At 41.1% G+C, this 20,329-nt stretch overlaps 1 protein-coding gene across 3 annotated transcripts; it reads right to left on the bottom strand.

Moving 5' to 3' along the window:
• Positions 1 to 205: 205 nt before the first annotated feature.
• Positions 206 to 20,300, bottom strand: LOC113173495 (protein FAM124A). Of its 3 annotated transcripts, none has more exons than XM_026376913.1 (4): positions 20,101 to 20,300; positions 16,724 to 16,755; positions 5,955 to 6,730; positions 206 to 2,610 (listed from the first exon to the last, which is right to left on the bottom strand). In XM_026376913.1, the coding sequence occupies exons 1-4, from the start codon at positions 20,154 to 20,156 to the stop codon at positions 1,786 to 1,788; spliced, it is 1,689 nt and encodes a 562-aa protein (XP_026232698.1). In that variant the 5' UTR covers positions 20,157 to 20,300; the 3' UTR covers positions 206 to 1,785. The 3 variants fall into 3 exon arrangements, with proteins under 3 accessions (XP_026232698.1, XP_026232699.1, XP_026232700.1); XM_026376914.1 differs by having other exon boundaries at positions 5,955 to 6,721; XM_026376915.1 differs by lacking the exon at positions 16,724 to 16,755 and having other exon boundaries at positions 5,955 to 6,721.
• Between the last annotated feature and the right edge of the window lie 29 nt (positions 20,301 to 20,329).

The following is a 20,329-nucleotide window of genomic DNA, read 5'->3' as shown; positions in this document are numbered from 1 at the left end:
AAGCTGTGGAGAACTGAAGCCGTCAAGGATTTCCCCACAGACACAGATCAGCCTTCAGCGAAACAGTTCAGACACACATTCATAGGATTTCAACGAGTCCTGAAACACTTTAGGAGGGATTTCCTCCATTTATTTATTCAGGGAGCAGTTTGGAATTAAAATGCAGCTTTCTGATGATAATAAAATCACTGGATGTGGAATCTAATCCTAATCACGTTTGACTTCAGATTTCAACACAAGAGGGCAGCAGTGCATCTCAAAATACTTTACACACAGATACTGTAATATTCATAATATTGTGTAGTTTTCTGCACATCTAATGCCTGTTGTGTATTTTGCATTTTCGTTGTTTCTAATTCAACTTCTTTTTTGGAGACGTGTCACTATGCACTGTTTGACCTTTTCATCATCACCTTAAGATGAAACAGGGACACAGTTATTTTAAAGGTGTAAAACAACTTGATTTTAACAATAATAACATGAGTCTCATTCTTCTTTCCAGCAGAAACAGGAAGCTGATTGTAGAGGAAAACTGATCTGATATTCACTGTACACTACCAGCACCGCACTGAACAGCACACAGACCTATAACAGCTGGTAAAGAAGCACAGATATTAGTTCTCCACAGCTGGTGGAGACCAAACTAGAGCTAAAATGAGAGTGAATAGTGAATAGTGAGAGTAGGCTGCTTGATTGTGTTTGATTTTTGAGGTAAACTAGTTTATAACCTGTTGCACTCCAGACCACTAGATGGCAGCTGGTGGCGACACTCACTGTTCTCCACCTGTGTACCTGTGTGTTTTCCAAGGCACAGCAGTTCTGGAGATAAAGATAATCCATCACTCCAGACTGTTCCACAAGTCAGAGGTTCACAGCGTTACAAGTCATCCTCTTCAGGTCAGTGTTTGTCACAGTAACAAGCTCAAGCTGTTCACCTCTGCTCTGTAGCTCAGCTGCTAAACCTTTGGATTGTTTGGTGCCAATTAGTCAACACTGTGACGCTATCGGCTGATGTCTGCTCTCAGATGCTTCAGTTTTGTAAGAAACAGACCTACAGTGTAAAATTGCCTTTAATATAATGCTTGTTTATTGTGCACACCTGACAGGCTGTAACTTGCTTTCACAGACTCTGTGGTATGGAAATTATTCTATTCAGCAATGAATTCTCCCTTTATGAAGCTGAGAAAATCCGGAAACTGTTTTAGAGAATTACAGGTACAAAAACTCAGGTGTTTCTAAATAACTGAGGCTAAATAACAGAAATGCATCAAGTACAAAATGATCGGACAGTTGAATCAACACCAGTCAGATGTTTAAAGTCCAAACATAAACCGAACATTATTACCTTCGTCACCTGCAGGACTTGAACAATATGTTAGACTGCATTAGTTTTATCAAGAAGAAACTAATGAAAAGGCAACTGAGTGTATAAATTAAGTTATGTTATGCTCATGTTCATGCACCTCAAAGTAAATAAAATGCTGAATCAATCATTTTATTGGATAGTAAATCTGTACACAATTACGTGATTGGTCCTTTAAATGACTATTTACATTTACTTATATGACCTGACATTTACTGAGCTTAAATCTACTTGCAAAACAGCACAATTCACAAACACATGAGGACATTAAATACAGTTTGAACTATGCTCCTGTTCATACTGTCACTGGCCTGTAGTTTTACTGTGAAACACCAGTGGGCAGAGATGAGCTGTTTCTACTGTCTCAGCTCATAAGTTTGTCATTATGTTGAGATTGAGTCATCTCAGTTTACAACAAGTGATCAAATGTAGAACTCTTGGACTTCTTCTTCTTCCGTCTTGTCCGCCTCCTCAAGGGGTACACTTATTATGCTGCAACTGTCCGACTGGTTTATGGAGATGTCGCTCAGGGATGGAGCAGCACTTGTGTTCATGCTGGTGCTTCGGGTATGTGATCCCACAAAGGTAGAGGGTGTGGTGTTGGTGCAGAAGTGGTTTGGAGTCCGGCCCAGCGTCGCTGCTTTGTAGGTGTTCTCTGGTAGGCCAGGAAAGCGGGAGGATCCGACGTCTTCTGGAGGCGCAGATAATGGCCGAGAAGTCTGTGGCAGACTGGATTTGATGTATGCAGACACCACTGTAAGGTCCACGCTGCTGCCTGAATTCACTCTATTTCCTGTGTCCACATCGGTCTCCTCGGCCCCGATCAGAGCGTCCACGTTGAGCCGGAAAGGCGGGATGAGGGATGAGCTCCTGTTAAGGGAGTGACTTCTGTGGTGGGGACTAGGAGAAGGTCCAGGCGAGGAGCAGGTGGAGTGGGAGCTGGCTGAACCCATGTTGGGTAGAGAGAAGAGGGAGCCGGACCGGTGGCCCCTCCACTGGGCCCTCCAACTATCTGGATTGTGCCGCTCAAGCCACTGCACCTGCTCGTCTGGCTCCTCGCAGGCCACAGGGAGGGAGCTGTAGGAGGTCTGGTGAACTTTAGAGCGGGACGCCAACCTGTGATGGTACCGACGGTTTCTGTAAGAGGCAGAACTGCGGGTGAAGGTGGATGGAGCCGATGCTGATTCAGTTATGGTGGATGATATGTGGCAGGGATCTTGACTGGGTTTGAAGTGAGCACTTTGGACCTGGGGAGGGAGAAAAAAGGAAACCAATGACAATATGTTCTGTGGAATGTGCACTTTTACCACTGGTTTATGACAAAAAAGGTAATTAATTAAAGTCAGAACCTCAATAATAGAGATCCCTACATATTTGCATGTTCTTCCACTGCACATGTACTTGCTAAGTAGTATTACTTCAGTACTACCTGAGATGTTGGGGTCTGAACCACTGACTGTGCAATGGATGACCTGCTCTACCATAACGTCTCCCAAATAACAATGGGGAGCTTCCACACTCCTTATGTTGTTACCAATGCAGCAGAGAATAGTGTCCTAGGAGGCACACACATCTAAATGTGCACTAAATAACTGTAACTTTAGAAGATTCCTTCTTGATTCCATTCAGATCATTTTCAGTGTTGATCTTGGAAGTATCAGCTTTTCTTGTTTGTAGTGTGTTTCAGTGGGTAGAGTACACAAATTCTCCCACTTTGTATGTTCTGTCGATTTAATGAAATATGAGGTCATCGGGGAAACAAAGGAAGGAGGTGCATGTTCGAGATTATTAACCTCCCTCTTTAGGGCTCTCATGCAACGGAGGGCTCTGCACGCAATGTACAGACAGAAAAGTGAAGGAGAAGGAGGTATGTATAGGGGGAACTGTGGTATATTAAAGCCCCCGTGCGCCTCCTGTTCTCAGACCGACCACTTTATGAATCACACCAGCAGCTGGAGAAGTCATCAGCATCTAGAGGAGCCTCATGTGTATCACACCTTCACTTATGGACCAAACGCACAGCCTCCTTTTCGGTGTGTATTTTGAATCCACAATGTGATTATCATCCACAAAGTAATAGCTCTGGATTTGTATGAACCAACATTCCCCTGCTCTGACATAAATGTGGAAATGTTCTTGTTTTTAACATGTAGGGCAGCTGTAGCAGTTTTCATTTCATTACTTTGTCAGTTCAGTTTTCCTCCTGCTCTCGGCGCTGATAGCTTCTCCATGTTTCTGTTCTAATGTCTGCTCAATACAAGCAGAAGCAATAACTTTCCACGCGGCAGCCCCAGGACAATTTCAAGTGCTTAGGGATCGAGGGGAGTTTGCGATTTTTCATTTTTTCAGATATGACAACAATAAATATCATCTTTTCAAAGTTTCCTGAGAACTAAACTGACTGCAAATGGATTACTCTGAATAGTGCTGACACAAGCAGGTAATTTACCACTGGACAGAAACAGAGTACTGATTCATTATTTAATGAATTTATCCATAAAGCATTTAAACATGTACTAGTTTGATATGAAGATATAAGAGCTATGTTTCACGATTAAAAATAAACCCAGGCTGGAAATGTAGAAGACACATACCACAAATATACTGCACAAACATACATGTACAGTAACATGATGGGTTTTAATATCAGGTACAGTAAGTTGCCAGTTTACACCATGTTTTAGTTTTACTTAGGTAGTTTCAGTCCTTTTTGGAAAACTAAGTCAATGTGTTTGGTTCCTCCTCATTTAGAGAGTTAATTGGCTCGATGTAACGTAGGGTTAAAGGCTCAGTATAACTAAACTGTTAAAAATGTTCCATTTCAAAGTTTTCTTTACAGTTTTCTAAAGCTTAGAAACAGTAGTACTGGAATAAAATAAGGAAAATCCAATGAAGAATGCAGTTTATTTTGGTCTATATGAGTGAGAAACAACATTAAGGGAAATGTTAAATTGATATGTAGTTAAGTGGTAAATTATTTAGGTGCCTGTGCTTAAAAAGGTGTAACAAAGACAGTGTTGTTCTTTCTCTGCTTTATGTCTCTGAGCTGGTTCTTTTATAAACCACTATCTCCTGTTTATATCACTCACTCTTCAGTTTGTCTGTCGTCCTCTGTCGCTTTCCTTCCCTCTGAGCCATGAACCACTTGTACTGCTGTATACTTATCTCTCCCACGTAGTAATGAAGGAGGCAGTGAGTGTTGTCATCCCCCGCTGAGCCTGTGATTTAAAACTTAATGACACTAGAAGGAGGCCACAGTAGGACGAGTTCGAGTGTGTTGTTATCACACTGATGCTGCGTGTTGAGTGCACACATTTGTTATTTACTAGAACTCTTTCAGTGTGTGTTTGGGTGAAAGCGTCTGCACCGCCGTCTGCTAATACGACATGACAGGATCGGTCCAGTTTTTCTTTTGAGGACAACATGCTGCAAAGCTGGTAGGGGGTGCTGACTAATGAGGTTGTTGATGTGATGATCAGACCCTTACTGATGTAAACTTTAGTTATCTCAGGATAAACCAGGTCAACTGAAGATCTGACCTGAGCCAAAAACGCTGATCCCAGCTGCAGAGGCGTCCAGTAAAGCTCTCATTTCACATCTCTACAGTTGATACAGACTTTAAAGGCTGATTTCTCATTGCAGACTTTTACACTGTGGAGCACCACATGACCTTAGACCAGGTGGCAGCTAAGCATCATGCATATGGTCCATTGTCACGATGGATTATCTTTTTGTTTCCCTAACGTATTTCAATCCCAGTAATGGACTGCAGACTAATCGGATTGAACTTTCAAACTACTTATCTCCCACCGCCTGGACACATATCCCCTTTGAAACCGATACCCTCCAAACAAGGACCAGTTATTGTGTGTGTGTGTGTATGTGTGTGCCTTCATTCATTCACAGTTTCTAACTAAACATATATTTGTGTGATTGTTGTGAAATAGTTAGTGAAGATGAAGATGGCTAAACCCATGATTGGATGGATGGATTAAAGGCTGCTATAGTTAAAAACTAAACTAAAGTAAAACAACTCAATGCTGCTTTGTGTGCAGCATGAGTTTATTTTTGGCTGCAGAGTCTGTTTGGACTTTCTGAACTTTTGGGTCTTTCTTTGTTTCTCTCTCTTTGGTTCTCTTTTCCCTCCATGCATAAAACTGCCTTTGTTCTGCTCTTCTTGTACACAATTATACATACAGCCTGCAGACAGAGAAAGCAAAGCATATAGGGTATCTAACGTTCAGCTTAAGATTGCTATCTGCAGGGGCTGCAGTGCAATTAGGCCTAATCAGAGCACTTTGTTATTTTAATAATAGAAAACAGTGCATAGTGACAGATTTGTTTTGATCTCAGAAATCCAGGGGAAAAAAATTCTGCAATTAGAATTGATGTTTTATAAAACTCCATGTATAGTACAGCTACCTGTACCAGAAATTTGTCAACTGGTAATTAGCCCATGGGCAAACTTTACCTCAACATTTACTGAGATCAGCTGACAAATCCTAGCCGCGATTTCAAAGTTTTACATTTTAACTACTATTATCTATTGTGGGTCAGCTACATCTGGCACCAATGGAAAACACATTCTCACCTGCAGCAGGATCTTATTTCCATCATAGTCCTCTGTCTGCCAGCGAACCTCACTGATTGGGCTGCAAGGGTGTGGCAGCAGGGGCACCAGTGCTCCAACGTCCCGCACCCTCACCTCCATCACTGCTGAGTCCAACACCACTGGAAACTGACCTCGCGGGAGCCTCTTAAACGACAACTGAATCTCCATGTCTGGGTTGGAATACACCACAAAGAAGCAAAAGTCCTCCTTCTTCTGTGCCACCCTCCGCTGAAGCAGCAGTTTGTACAGCCGCACCATGTCGACATAATTTTCATGGCGGCAATAAACAGTAAATCGTACGATTTCTTTCCCGTAGTGGACCTGCCGCACTGCCCAGAGTGGGGTGCCGGGGGACAGAGTGAAAAAGTCCTGGCTGCATGGTGTCAGGGGTAGCATCCGCTGGCCATTGCTGACTTTTTCAGTGTGGTGGTATCGCCAAGGTGGCCTCTGTAGTGTGCGGTGCAGCATCAGTATCTGCTCCTCGCCACCATATGCCTCCTGGAGAAAGAGGATGACCGCCAGGGCCGGCTGGCAGCCAGCTGCCGGGCTACTATTGTGATGACGCTTGGGCCTAGACCGCTGGGAGATGGAGGCCCGCTCTGACACTCTGAAGAGCTGCAGCTCCGGGTGCACCCATGCCAGCACAGCATCAGCAGCACGCTGCAGGAACTTGCCCTGGCCGGGGTCAGCGATGAGGTGGACGCTGACGAGGAAGGGATCCTGGAGCTCGCCCATGGATAACTCACCTCCACATACAACAAGAGATAAAGAGTGAGGAAAAGTAGAAGGGACATAACAGGAGAGATAAAATTATAACCAGCTTATAAAACTTAAGAAAACAAAGTAGATACTGCCACATCAAACATTAATTTGGTCTATGAGGGGGCTGCAAACTTTATTTTCCCACATGAAAGTCACACATGCTAGAAGAACATCCAGAACCTGAACCTCCATCTTCTTACTTTGCTCCTTTCTACTTGACGGACACTACTTTTCCTTTATTGACACTGAAAGTGACACTAGACGTAAATCGTACACCACATAATTCCTACTGGTACGTTTTTCCCACAACATTTTCTCTTTCCCTCTGTCTTTATCTTCTTCTCCCTTTGTTTACCCTTTGCGTTTCTCCTCCTTTCTCTCCCTCTTTTACTCTTCCCACAGATCTCTCACTTCTGTCCTTCTCCATTTCACTCATCCCCTTCTTACTCCATCTTTCTTCCAATTTCAGTGTTTAGCTTTCTCTCTCCTCTCACCCTCCCTCCCTCCTCACCACCAGACCCCTGTGGAGGCTCATTAGTGCCATAGGGAGGTCATTACCGAGGCACAGAGGAATGTTTCAGACCACAGCATGAGCGGTGCATTCAGGTGTAGCTTCCCCAGACCAGGAAAAGCTAAGTACAAAGATACTGCACAACTACTGCTGACATGTTTCAAATGCAGCCACAGATAGGTTTACATGTGTTGTCACTTTTGCATGTTACATGTACACAGTCACAGTTTCTCCTCTTATCTTCATGTTCACACATTCATTCCTTTTGCCAGCACTTTTCCTACGGTCTTTATCTGACTTCTCCGGGGACTTGTCCCATTTCGTTTGTGCTGTTTGGGAAAAGGACAGACAGTCTTCTTGTCTCTGGCACAGCAGATTGTTTGACTGTTGCCAGGATCGCTCCAGGAAACAGAAAGGCCAAACAGGGACAGGTTCTGTCTCATGAGTCCCGCTGGCCTTTGCAAAAGAACAGGTTCTACTTGACCAAAGAGGTGACATTTTGTAAATGTTAGCATCAGGTTACAAGAAAACATAGGTGAAAGGTGGCCATTAACAACACAGTGAGGGTCCAGAGTTTCACACGAGACTGGGTTCACAGGTCAGTAAACCTATTTGTTATTTACAACAAGGTTTAAGTGATAGCTAAGTCAATTTTGACAATGACTTAAATGAAACATTTAAAAATGTTCAGGCTGTTTATATATGTGTGTGTTTAATTCACTTTAGTCTTTTTATCAGTGTAAATAAAAACAGAACAGTAGAAATAGTCCTTACATTATCCTCAATTTTAATTCTAAGACAGGCAGAATCACTTTTATTCAATAAATGGACATGCACTGACTGTGTTTTTCCCAGTGAAGTGGCCTGAATTGACTTTATTTACACCTGTTACTGTTGAGTGTTGAGTTTGTGGTTCAGTACGTCAGAAGATACAATGACAGCAGGATCAAGAACGATCCACTGCAGGTTTAAGCAGGATGCCAGGGCACATATGTCCTGCCACACACACACACACACACACACAGACACACACTAAGCACTGCACTATTCAAGGTCTGCCTGATCCCATTAGAATCACTCTCTGTCTTCCTGACATGTATCTGGCATCAAGACACCAAACACAGGGATGATAAGGATCTTGAAGGGTATTTACTGCACAGCACATTGTACTGTGACGGCTTGATTTCTCCAAGAAACTCACAGTTCTCACATTTTTCAGGAGTCAAGAAGAAAAAGAAATACTATAATAACTCTTTGGTTAAATAAAATCTTTCATCCCAGCTCTTTATTTCTATCAAAACAACTCAGTCTCTTGCTCTTTCCATTCCACGTCTTTTATTCCACACTCTCCTTCCCTGATTTTTCCTTTATTTCTCCTTATCTATCCAAGGTTCTTGGGAGTTGGTAACTAAAATGTCCCAGGGATTAAATAGGAATCCCAGTTTGGGTCTGGATCGAAGCCACAGACCAGTTCCCACACACACCGAGAGCCACACTCCCGTTTACTTCTGCCTGATCTCATTAGAATCAACATCTGTCTCTGTGGAATCTGATATCTAATACTTCAAACTACTGTTTGAAACACGTGGAAGACAGGGATCCAGCTGGATATTTAAATTTCTAGACAGACACTTGAAGCTGAACCAACATCATCCTTCTCTCTCCATATTTCCAACATCCAACTACAGCTGCTACACAATGCACTCTGAGTACGAGCCCACCAATGAAGCTCACTTTGAATTTTTTATGTTACATCCTTTTAGGATGTCAACAGAGCTGTTAATTGTCTAATATGTTCTACAAAAATGTTAGAATTAGAATTATTAGACTTTATGGACTACTGTATTTGTCTAGGATTTATTGTTCGATACTGTTTGTTTTCTTATTACTCCTTATACTGTGAGTGAGCTTCAATTCTGTACATAGTCGTGTCTTTTTGGTCTTGATGTCCATTATTCCTAAAAGCAAGTTAAAACATGGACTCATCTGACCACAGAACACGTTTTCACTGTCTTTCGGTTCATCTGACATGAGATCGGGCTGCATTTATGTACAGAATTGATCTATGGCGTCCTCTTTGCATAATATAGTTTCACGTTGCATTTCTTCATGCAGCGACAGACCGTGTTAAGTGACATCGTTTTTCCGATGCGTTCCTGATCCCGTGTCTTTATTCATCACTCAGCATGTCACACAGTGAAGGTCACCAACATTCAACAGTAGTTTCCGTCATTGGCCTTTACTCACTGACATTTTGCCAGAGTCCCTGAATCATTTCACAATATTATGCGTTACAGATGGCAATCTGGCATTGACATATGTATTTTTGAACAGACTGACAATTCTTTGGAATCACCCAGAATGGTGTTACATGATATATTATAAACATTTTAGTCCCATTTTTGAATGTGTTGCAGGCATCATTTTTTTTAAATTGTGTTTTTATAAATAAAAATGCATCATTTATATTTTTTGTTTGTTTTATATTTATTTATGTCAGATCTTTCATATCATTATACTGTTTTATGATATACTGTAGTTTTGTCTGTATCACTGAGCCCTAGTTAAACTAATGTGTTGCTGTGTCACTGTCTGCCCCAAATCCAGCAGCCAAACTAGTTGTATTTTTTGGATACGACTCAATAACATGCACATCTTGTATTGAGAAGTCACCCCAGTACAGTGAAGGGAAGAAGGGGGTAAAGCTCTGAAGGAGTGTGTCTCTAAGCTGTTAATCCACTTGAATCTTAGAGCTGAAGCTGATGTTCTGACTTGGCAGACGACATAAACACTCATGCATGTGCACACACACACAATTTGAAATCAATTCAGTCATTTGTAGACAAGCCTGTCTTCTCCAATTCACAGCGACTTTTACCTTTGCTCTATGTTTAAGTGTTAACACATGCTCGCAGCTATATGTGCAGATGATGATGTGAGATAAAACAACACGCCTTGCTATGGCCCCTGCACATATGAGAGTGATTAGCGCTGAAAACTCAATGAAGGCCTCAGTGTTTTTGGGAGAGTGTGTGACTGTGTAAGTACTAGAGTCACAGCTTTAGTGCAAGTCAACAAAACTGAGGCGCGAAGTTCAAGATGCTGGGCTCTTTTTGTCATCTAGTAAATAAAAAAAGAGTTTCTAAGTCATTAGTTTGACTGGTGACAAGTCTTCAGTATAATTTAAGTAAAGTTGTGTAAGTCAAATAAAGCAACCTATGGTGATATCTGGGATACGGTGCTTGATATTTTTTCTATTGAAAAATTCAATGGAAAGACTGAAACTGTTTGGTTTCACTAAAGTCTGTGAATCCAAAACCCGATACAACTTGATCATGTTGGAAAAGACCACTTTCTCAACTTTTGATCCACATACCAGTGCTGAGAGTCAAAAAAAAAATCTCTCTCCTGTTTCCACTCACCCCACCACAAGCGTGGCAGATGGCCGCCCACCCTGAGTCTGGTTCTGCTGGAGGTTTCTTGCGTTAAAGGGAGTGTTTCATCTCCACTGTCGCGTAGTGCTGCTCAAGTGGGGACGTTGGATTTTCTAAATAATTCTGTATACAGTTATATTTTGTAACATCTTAAACCTCAGACTGTAAGGTGACTTGAGCACCAAATGTATATTAATCCGCAGCAGAAAATAGTCCCCAACAATAGTGCTCTGTTTGAGAATTGTAGGTAGGTACACATAAGATTGGGGCCGTATCCCATAGACAGAAAAATCTGACAGTATTGACAGACTCATGTAGATAAATACATTTATCTTATGCTGAACACTGATCCTTTTTCTTATACATTTGTCATATGACAGGACACTGAGACGTTTAAGCTATGATTGACTAATTGAAGTTTTTTTCTTCTGTGATAAGAGCTAAAACTGAAAGTTGATGTGGTTGTTGTTATTTAACTTACACTGTATGTGAGGAGAACTGCAAGTCTGCACTTCTGCACATTAATTACCTCCTTTAAATCACACTACGTTTGTTGATGCAGTAAAAGTCGGCAAACTTGTTTACTCTGTCGTACTGGAGACACAACAGGACACGGCTTGGTGTTTTTTGCAACATAAGCAGGACCTGAAAATAAAGGGAATTGCTGACTTCCTTTCCCAGAGCAGAACATACAAAGGTCTCCGAATGTGAATGCTGCCAAGCCTCAAGTTTCACAGAAGATAAAAGCAATCAGAGCATAATGTGGAGTCACTGCTCCTGGCTTGAAAGCGCTGTTAGTTTTAAACTTACGAATTAGATAGATTACATCGATAACGACAGATTGTTGTTGGGGAAAAGATTAGAAGCGGAGGAGGAGGAGGAGCGGACCAAAGCAAATCAACACAGCCAGTCCAAGATGTTGTCATTTGACGTTCGCTGTCATTCGCTGGGACAAAGCAGCTTGGCTTAGTAGAGGGACAAAAAGAGCTGATGATGCCATGATCCTATTTGTCTACTTCACTTACTTGCTCTGTACATTCATCACGACTATGAAGTGAAAATGATTATACAGCACATTTAGGGTTCAGCTGTAGTATTCCTGAGAAGCTCGGTCTTAAAGTAAAAGTCAGAGTTGAGGATGCCTTCATTGTCAGTGAAGATCCCAAGTACTGTTGATCCCCTAAATTTATTCCTCTAATGACACTCACACCCGCACACAGACCTGGAGTCGGCAGTAACGCAACACAATACTTACAGTATCTCAGACCTCATTAGACTGAATATAAATCGAACCTGGGCCTCTAACCTCTACTTCTACCTCACAGTTATTGTTTCATTGTGCTGTGGTGTTGAGCCAAAACAACAAAACATATTTCACTGTGCAACGACTTACAGGCTGCCCTGAATGTGCACTCGGTGACTACACACTCACCAAATCATTATCCTGAAGGGCCCACAACAAGGCTGACAGACAGAGCTGCTTCAAATAAATCGTTAGCAAACGGCTGACTGCAGCATATTTAGCTGCGAGCTTGGCTTCGCGGTGCAAATCTTATTTTGGAGGATGCACATTTGGTAACACTTAATCCAAGCTGCCTTATAGCTGAGTCCGGATGTCATCCACCACGTTCAACTAGGGACAAAGCTTCAAGAGTATATGTGCAGTGAGCTGTTCCGGGTGGTCCTTGGTCCATCAGGTGCTATTTAAATTGACTGTGCTGAAAGTGCCTTGGCAGACATCACTGTGAATGGTTTGGCATGGAAAAGGATACTGTCCTTCTAACACAGACAAGTGCGTCACGTCCCCCAGTGTCTGAGTGTGAGTACAAGTCTGTGCTGATGAAAGGCAGAGAGATAGAGAACACTGAGATCCAGATACAGGTGTGATTTACACCACACGCTCTGCTCCAAAGAAAAACGTGCACAAATAAATTGTGAGCTCAGACTCAAGTAAATGTAAAAATTTAAAAGTGAAAGAACAAACACTGATACGGTTGATGAAACATAGTAAATCTGAATTTACAGCTGAGTGCTGAGGGGTGACAGCGTAGCTTTTGAGCCTCGCTCCTCAGCCGGTCCGTGCAGCTGTGGCTGACATCAAATGATTGCTTCATAAAGTATCCACATCCCTTAACGTTTTGCACATTTTACTGGACTGCAAATATATTTTTAAATGGGAATAAACTGTGATTTTACAGGTCTGAGAAGCTTGTAGAGACTTAACCCTGGAATACTTTAAGCTGTAACCAAAGAGGCTTGAACACAGCACTGAAACAGGGGTGTGATGTTGTAATGATGGTTAAGATTGATAAGACAAATTAGCAATTTTTTATATCTCAGAACAACTTTACAATGCAGTAAAATGTGCAAACATTGAAGAGGTCTGGACACTTTCTGAGATACGAGGTCTCTACAAAGACATCACGTCAACCCCAATAACTGTCTGCTTGTGTTTTCTCCTACAAGTTTCCAACATCAGTTAAAATAGCTCAGAGTAAAGACAACGACAGGGAGGTTGAAGAAAGGTCTGTAATCCTCTTTTCTTTTCAGCAACACACATCTAGCAGCGTTTTCTACTCTGCGAGCCCTGCTCTCTATTACAGTGAAGGAAACAATGTAAATACACAAGTCTCCAACTCTGTAATGAGACAAGCAGAAACAGAAGTTACTGGATACCTGTACTGGATGTAACCCCAGTTATATGAGAACCATGATTTACTGAACTGAATAAAAGACTAGAAACACAGTGACTGTGGGGAACATAGTAAAAGCAGGACGCAGTTACTAGTCTCCATTGATATTTGTAAACTAAAATTAGGAAATGGAAAAAATATAAGATGAAATTCTAAAAATGCACCTTTATGTCTGTCAGTCTGCTCATATAAGTTTAACACGTCTGCATGATGTTCAGCATTTTCATCAAACACCAGCAGACCCTGATTTATTTTAGGAAAGGAAGTACATTTTTTACAGTTTCCTGCACTTTCACCAGGAACTAATGAGTGCATTGGCTGAAATACAAAAGTGTGGGTCATGTACAAATGTTGGAGAGTGGAATAAGTTGCACGTACATATGTTCCTGGTTCTGCTAATCTGCCGCCTGTCTCAGCCGTAATAACAAGAGCAGGGCCTCAGGCATCACTGGATACACTGACGAGCCAAGTGTTTTATTTTGAGGGAGAAACTTATCATGTTACTACTGACATGAAAACACTATGATGAATCTGTGTTGAATATGATATATAATATGAATATTTAGGTTCAATGTCCTGGTCAGTGCTTCTAAACACACAGTACAGCACATACTGCATGTATACATACCTTTAAATGTTAAGTTACGCACTCGCACTCGTGAGTGAACGTCTGATGGTCAATGCCTTGCTTTCATTACACTGCTATTATTCCCATCTCGAACTCTGTGGTGTAAAACACTCACTGAACTGTTCAGTGCGCTGAAGCTGTTTTGAAATCTTCCTTTTATTCCTGTTTTTCCTATATGCAAGAAATGTTTCCATAGCCCGTGTTTTGCTTAGCGCTACCTGCAAAACTTGGATATCTTGAATCCGTCTCGTGTTTTCTTTTCATCTCTCATCCAAGTTTTTCCTCTTTGGATGCTCCCTGTGGTGTAAATTTTCATGGCTCTACATCTGCTCATAATAAATACATTGACAGTATATTTTTTTTAGGTATGCGTGACAAATCCTGCATGTCCTTCTCAAGTCTGTTTACATCTCTGTTAGAACATACGACTGAGTCTGTGCTCTATATCTTTGTGTTGTTAGAGACAGGCCTTTGTGAGGTTTTAAAGTTCCCCCATTCATTACGCTGACACCCTCTGTCTTACACACTGTATATGTAGCTGTATATCAGGAAATCCCCTGAGGGCAGGGTCACAGGTCACTCATCTGCTGTGACCAATGGAAAGCCATTAAGTGTTTAGAGGGGGACTCTTCAGAGAGCTCAGACCTCTTCAATCAAAACCTATTTATGTGTAAAAGACGCTGCACACACCAGCAGCAGCTGCGTGCCGTGTAAAAGACAGACTGCAATTAGCATTTCATTTTCAAAACACATCACATCACAGTCGTATGGAATTGCTACGACTGTAATTTCCACTTCTTAACTTTAGAACTGAGTCTTTGAATTTGTGACCGCTCATAAATTCAGAGTGCAGAAGTGGAAGGATTACATTAGTAATCACTTGACTGGCTTTCCTTCAATACTGCAACTAAATCTACAATGACACCAAGGTGAAATAATCTTTAAACTACATTTAACGCTAAATCATTTCTTTTTAAAGACCGTTGGCAGGTCCTTTTTAGTCGGCACTGTGCTGTTTGTCTGTATGAATTTCGTCTGATTGAGGGATGTAATTCCTTAACGAGGTGACTGGACAGACTGCAGCTTTTCTTTTCAAGTCAAAACGACAAGGAGGACATTGTCTGTAAATGATTGAAATCATTTTTAACAGTACAGAGTTACAAAAGCTTCATGAAAATGACAAACTGTTGTTTCTTAAGCTACATTTCAATCCAAGGATTTGCTCAGTGCTGTAGATTAAACAACTGACATTTCAATGCTTGTTAAATTTAGACTCAAATACCTTTTTTTAGATTTCACTTGAAGACACAGACAGACTGTTGGTGGTTTAGCATAATATCGGTCTGTCTCCAAGGGGCTTATAGCTGGTCTGGGCTGATGTCAAAGGTCAGGGAGTAAGACCACTTGTAAAAGCATGAGAACGCCCTGTACCAGAACCTAAATATACTGTGAGGTGGGAGACTGATGGTTTGTGCACCTTTGAATATGAACACGTCATTGCACACACACACACACACACACACACACACACACACACACACACACACACACTGAGGACAGAGACAAGCAGCCACACACCGAGCTGAGACAGATGAGGATTTTCTCCCTTCACATCTTTGGGAAATCTGTCACCACAGCAATTTGCATCCATCTGTCCAGTTCTTTCAGCTGTGATCATTAGTCTAAGCCTCAGTTTGACTAATGGCTCGATGCGGCTTCTTTCACTTTATCCGTCTGTCTATAGGTTGTGTGTGTTTTCATAGACTAGTGAGTCTCAGTATTGGAATCCTTAATGTATGGTCCTGTATTTAAGACATATTGCATTGACATTCATTATCTCTTTTACACACACACACACACAGACACCATGATTTCTAACAATGTGCACATTTTGTTCTCACTCTGACCTCCAGTAATGACAATAGTGGGTAGAAGCTCATCTGATACAGCAGTGACGCAGGAAACAAAGGTGAAAAACCAAAACAACAACTGTTGAATCCCTCAATGCGCGTCTGGTCCTACACTTCCTGACTGATGGGTGTGGTACGGGTGGGACATTGCAGCTTCCTGTAGACCAGATTAATGGGCTAATATTGGATATAATCCTCCCATTGTGAAGGGCCTGGAGACCTGGCAACCAGACCCAGTAGAGAGCATGACCTCTGCAAACACGGATATTCACAATCACCCACACATTCACGCAAAACTACACAGACACACAGATGGCTTATATAAAGAAGCACATGATGAGTAATTTAGCAGCAAGTGGAAACACACTATTGGTCCATATGACCACAAAAACAATATGAAGTAGCTAAAAAATGTGTGTTTAGTTAAAAACGAACAATGTTTGCTCTGTGCGGTTCCTGAACACCACACACAAATATTAATTTATATTAATAACATCATATTTAAGAGCCTTTCGTGGCATTTTTGTCCAGGTGATACAATTTTCTGTCAGAGTTTAAATCTAATATGCTAAATGTTAAGTATTAGCGCAGTGAAGGTGCACAAAGTGGAAGGAGAAAATAATCAGTTAAGCAGCTTGTTATTAGCATACAAGGAATCCTCCTTAAAATCTGCTGCAGGCCTTGCAGACCTCTAAACACACACAATCCTCTGCTGTGAGTGGATTTATTTTGTCAGTGTGTATTAGGGAGATAAAGTCGTGGCTCTGAGTCACTGTTAGAAAAGCTTGATGTCGCCAATTTTTTACTTACTGCTCGTTGAGGACAAGGGACTGTAATCAGACCTGCAGTGGACGAGAGAAAAGAGAAAAACAGAGATGAGACAGGCGGCGTGGACACGGAGGGGGCGAGGAGGGGGACAGAGAAAGGGAAGACGAGAAACAGAGAAGAGACAGGAGTTTATATTACAGCATGAAGTGCAATCAACATGATTTACAGGATGACACAGTCCTACAGTATTTCAAATAAAGTGCTGACATCTGGCTAAACAGAAGGAGAGGTCCAAATGGAAAGGTCACCAAAAATGCAGTGGTTTCTGTCTGAAGGGACAAAACACAGGGACATTTACTCAACTACTATTGGTAATGCTACTACTTCCACTGTAGTGTTTTTGTACTTGAGTATTCCTGTGTTGTGCTACGTTATTCTACTGTACATTAAAATGTGTTTATTTTTTTATTTTCACCTTTTATTTGACTAGTTACTAATTAAATTAGAAGATTTACCAAACATCTAAGGAAATCTAAACTGCCTATTTCAACCCAGCTACTATAATAAAGTCCAGTTTACACATTTAAGTAGAAATAATCCAACAATATACAGGACCTAATGCTAAAAATGGCATTTTTTTATAAATGTAAGCATTTCTTTTTTATGAAATATGAGTAGCAGTACAAACTGTAGGAAGAATCGAGTCAGCTTGGGATTTTGGGAACAGCTACAGAAGATGCATATGCCCTCATGAAATAAGATTGAGGAGCTAGCTTTTGTCATACAGTTCATGTATTTATAATCCCCAAATCATCTGTGAAACCTCAGCTCACATGTGCACCGCGCAATCTGAGATTATTAGTCCCACAGGAGTCAGATGACAGCCAGAGAACACTGCAGCTCCACAGACACCCTCCCTGTGATGCTGTCTCTAAACTAATAAGGCCTCTGGAGCTGCAGGACAGCAGCAGGAAACAGAGGAACGGGTCTGTTTCCTGCAGCAGGAGGTTATCAATCTAACTAATGGGCATTAGTGGTTAGAGAGAGGAATGGATGGGAGTGTGGGACGAAGCAGAGGTGAGCAGAAAAAAGGTGGATGCAAAGATGATGGTGTGCTGCAGAGAGGGAAATGTTGGCGTGAGTAGTAAAAGAAAAGGCAAACAGAGCAGATTATAAGTGACAGGAAGGTTCCAGGAAAATGACACACTGAGACTCAGAAAAATGACAAAATGTGGGGAAAAAAAAGTTTTAAAATTTTTCTTTTCAAGGTTTATGACTCTTTGGAGTAGACTTGGAGTTGTGCACATGTGCAGTTGCAGGTCTGTTCTGATGAATCTCTTGGGTGTGAGCGTTTGGCAGGATTCCCTCAGCTATGCTGGTTAGTATCTCGCATCGAGTCCCCAGTCTGGCTTTGCTGCCTTGTTTCATCTCCATCCAAAGACAATAAACACAAAGTGAAGCGAAGACAGGCAGCAGCTCGGGTCATGCTCATAACGTTTGACTGCCGAGTGACCTGATGGGCTCTGAAGTGAGTCTATCGGGCTCGTTTGACATGGAGAGCTGAACTGATTCAGGGGATTAGACACGGGGATGAAGAACAGATGAAGATGGAAAGAACCTAAATATTAAGCAATAAATTCTCAAACTTTTGACTTTTTGTTCCAAACAGTGACTCATGAGCATTTTGTGACCTGCCACCTCTACAGTCGAGATTCACTTACATGTATGTTCGCAAAAAGAACGTCGAGCTTAAATGAAACCGATGTGGATTGATGGCAGAGGAAAAGGACGGTAAACCAGTGTTTCCACATGTTGAAATAGTCTTATATAACACATGTGTGCAGTATTATAATCAGAGATGTGCCTAATCAGTCTGGTAGAACAGCGTTAACTACGACCTCATTAATACAAGGATCATAATGATCTATACATGTATTGGGTGACATTCAGCTATGTAGTTGTACCTAATAACGTGCTCAGTATCTTCTTAGAGCTTAATTCTGATGAAAGACTACCGACATTTTAACTTCAACAGCTACACTCCTCCCTTTCAGCACTCCTTTGGAAACCACGACCCTCAAATTTCATTCACAACATTTCACAACAGAACACAAAATAACTAAGGTTAGTTGTGCAAACTAGCTCCAGAATCCACTTCACTCTCACTACAATCTAAAGCTGTTATAACAAACGTCACAATAATAGCAAAGAGCAAATATTAGAGGCAAATTGAATATTTCTCGGCCATCTCTCCCTCTTGACTGTGCAGTGTTTTGCACTAGATCTGTAAATATCTAACAGCTAGAGGAAGGAGGATTTGGGTGGATTTGACTTTTTCTTCACTTATAATTAAGATTAACAGGTCTGGGACATTTAGAATTGAATACAGTTGTTTATTCTATGATGATCCCTCAATGAGGAATATCGACACAGAAAGAAAGAAATAAACAACCATATAAGATTTTTTTGTCCTAATGCATTTGGATAAAATGTAGTGTGACACTTTTTTTTTCCAAATGTATTGGAGACGTTAATGATAAGGTCTTTTAAGGGGTTGTGGGTCATGCAGGGTCTCCCAGTAAATTACACATAAACACGAATGCACAACCTTCACTACAACAGAAACACATTCAGCAGTGACATACCGCAGGAGAAACTGTGGCACATCTTTACTTAATGGCTGAAAACAGAGTGAACAAAACAACAATTTTACTTAATTCTCTTTTGTCAAAGCGCTGTTGAATTAAGCTCCATCCACAGTGTGGCTGTAGCCTCATTAACAAATGAGTTGGTGATTAAGACTTAACTTTCCACTGAAGAATTAGACTTAAACCTCCTCCATATGTCCTCGATTCGATAATATTTACGGAACATACTAAGTGACAGCATATTTCAATAAATACATTTTAAAAAATAAATAATAATAACAATAATAAAGTTGCATGGAAAGGAGTAAATACCCATTAACTTACCAGACACAACACAATTATAGTCGTGTCACTTTCTATTGTAAATACAAATTATATTAAGCTGTGCTGTCTGTTCAGGTTTAAGCATTCACTTACAATCAGTGCAAAACCAAACACCATTTAATTATCTGTTGATTTAATGCTGCTTTGCTTATATGTTTATGTTTATGTTATATTATATATGTATTTGTTTTAATTCTGCATATCATTACATGAGCATAGCTTTTAAATGTAAATGCCTGACTGTTCATGGTTTTCCATAATAATAATAATAATAATAATAATAATATGTAGGCTGCATTATTAAATATCTAATCATCCTTATGAATATCAATCATTGTAATAACGGATGATTTTATGGTATATACTGCTGCTCTCTTTAGAAAACACTACCTCAGGTAAAAACATTCAGGATCTTTTACATCTCAGTACGAGTTCTGGTTCACTCACCCTCCAGTCTCGGCTCCTGAATCCACACAGTCATCTTCTGCTGAGGTTTTCTCCATCTCAGAGATTCGTCTGAACAGCAGTAACCTGCATTATTTCAAAGTCCACATCAAACGCTTATAACGGCGCATTTACAGTAGAAACACGGACACGATCAAACAGAGTCTGAGCGAGTGGGTCTCAGGTTGGTTGGAGCAACAGGATCCCAGATCCAGGTCTGAGATGATGCCTT

Source organism: Anabas testudineus, chromosome 21 (genome assembly GCF_900324465.2).
Source record: "Anabas testudineus chromosome 21, fAnaTes1.2, whole genome shotgun sequence".
Taxonomy (NCBI): Eukaryota; Metazoa; Chordata; class Actinopteri; order Anabantiformes; family Anabantidae; genus Anabas; species Anabas testudineus.
Note: the sequence above shows the minus strand (reverse complement) of the source record. Positions and strands in the feature narration are given on the sequence as shown.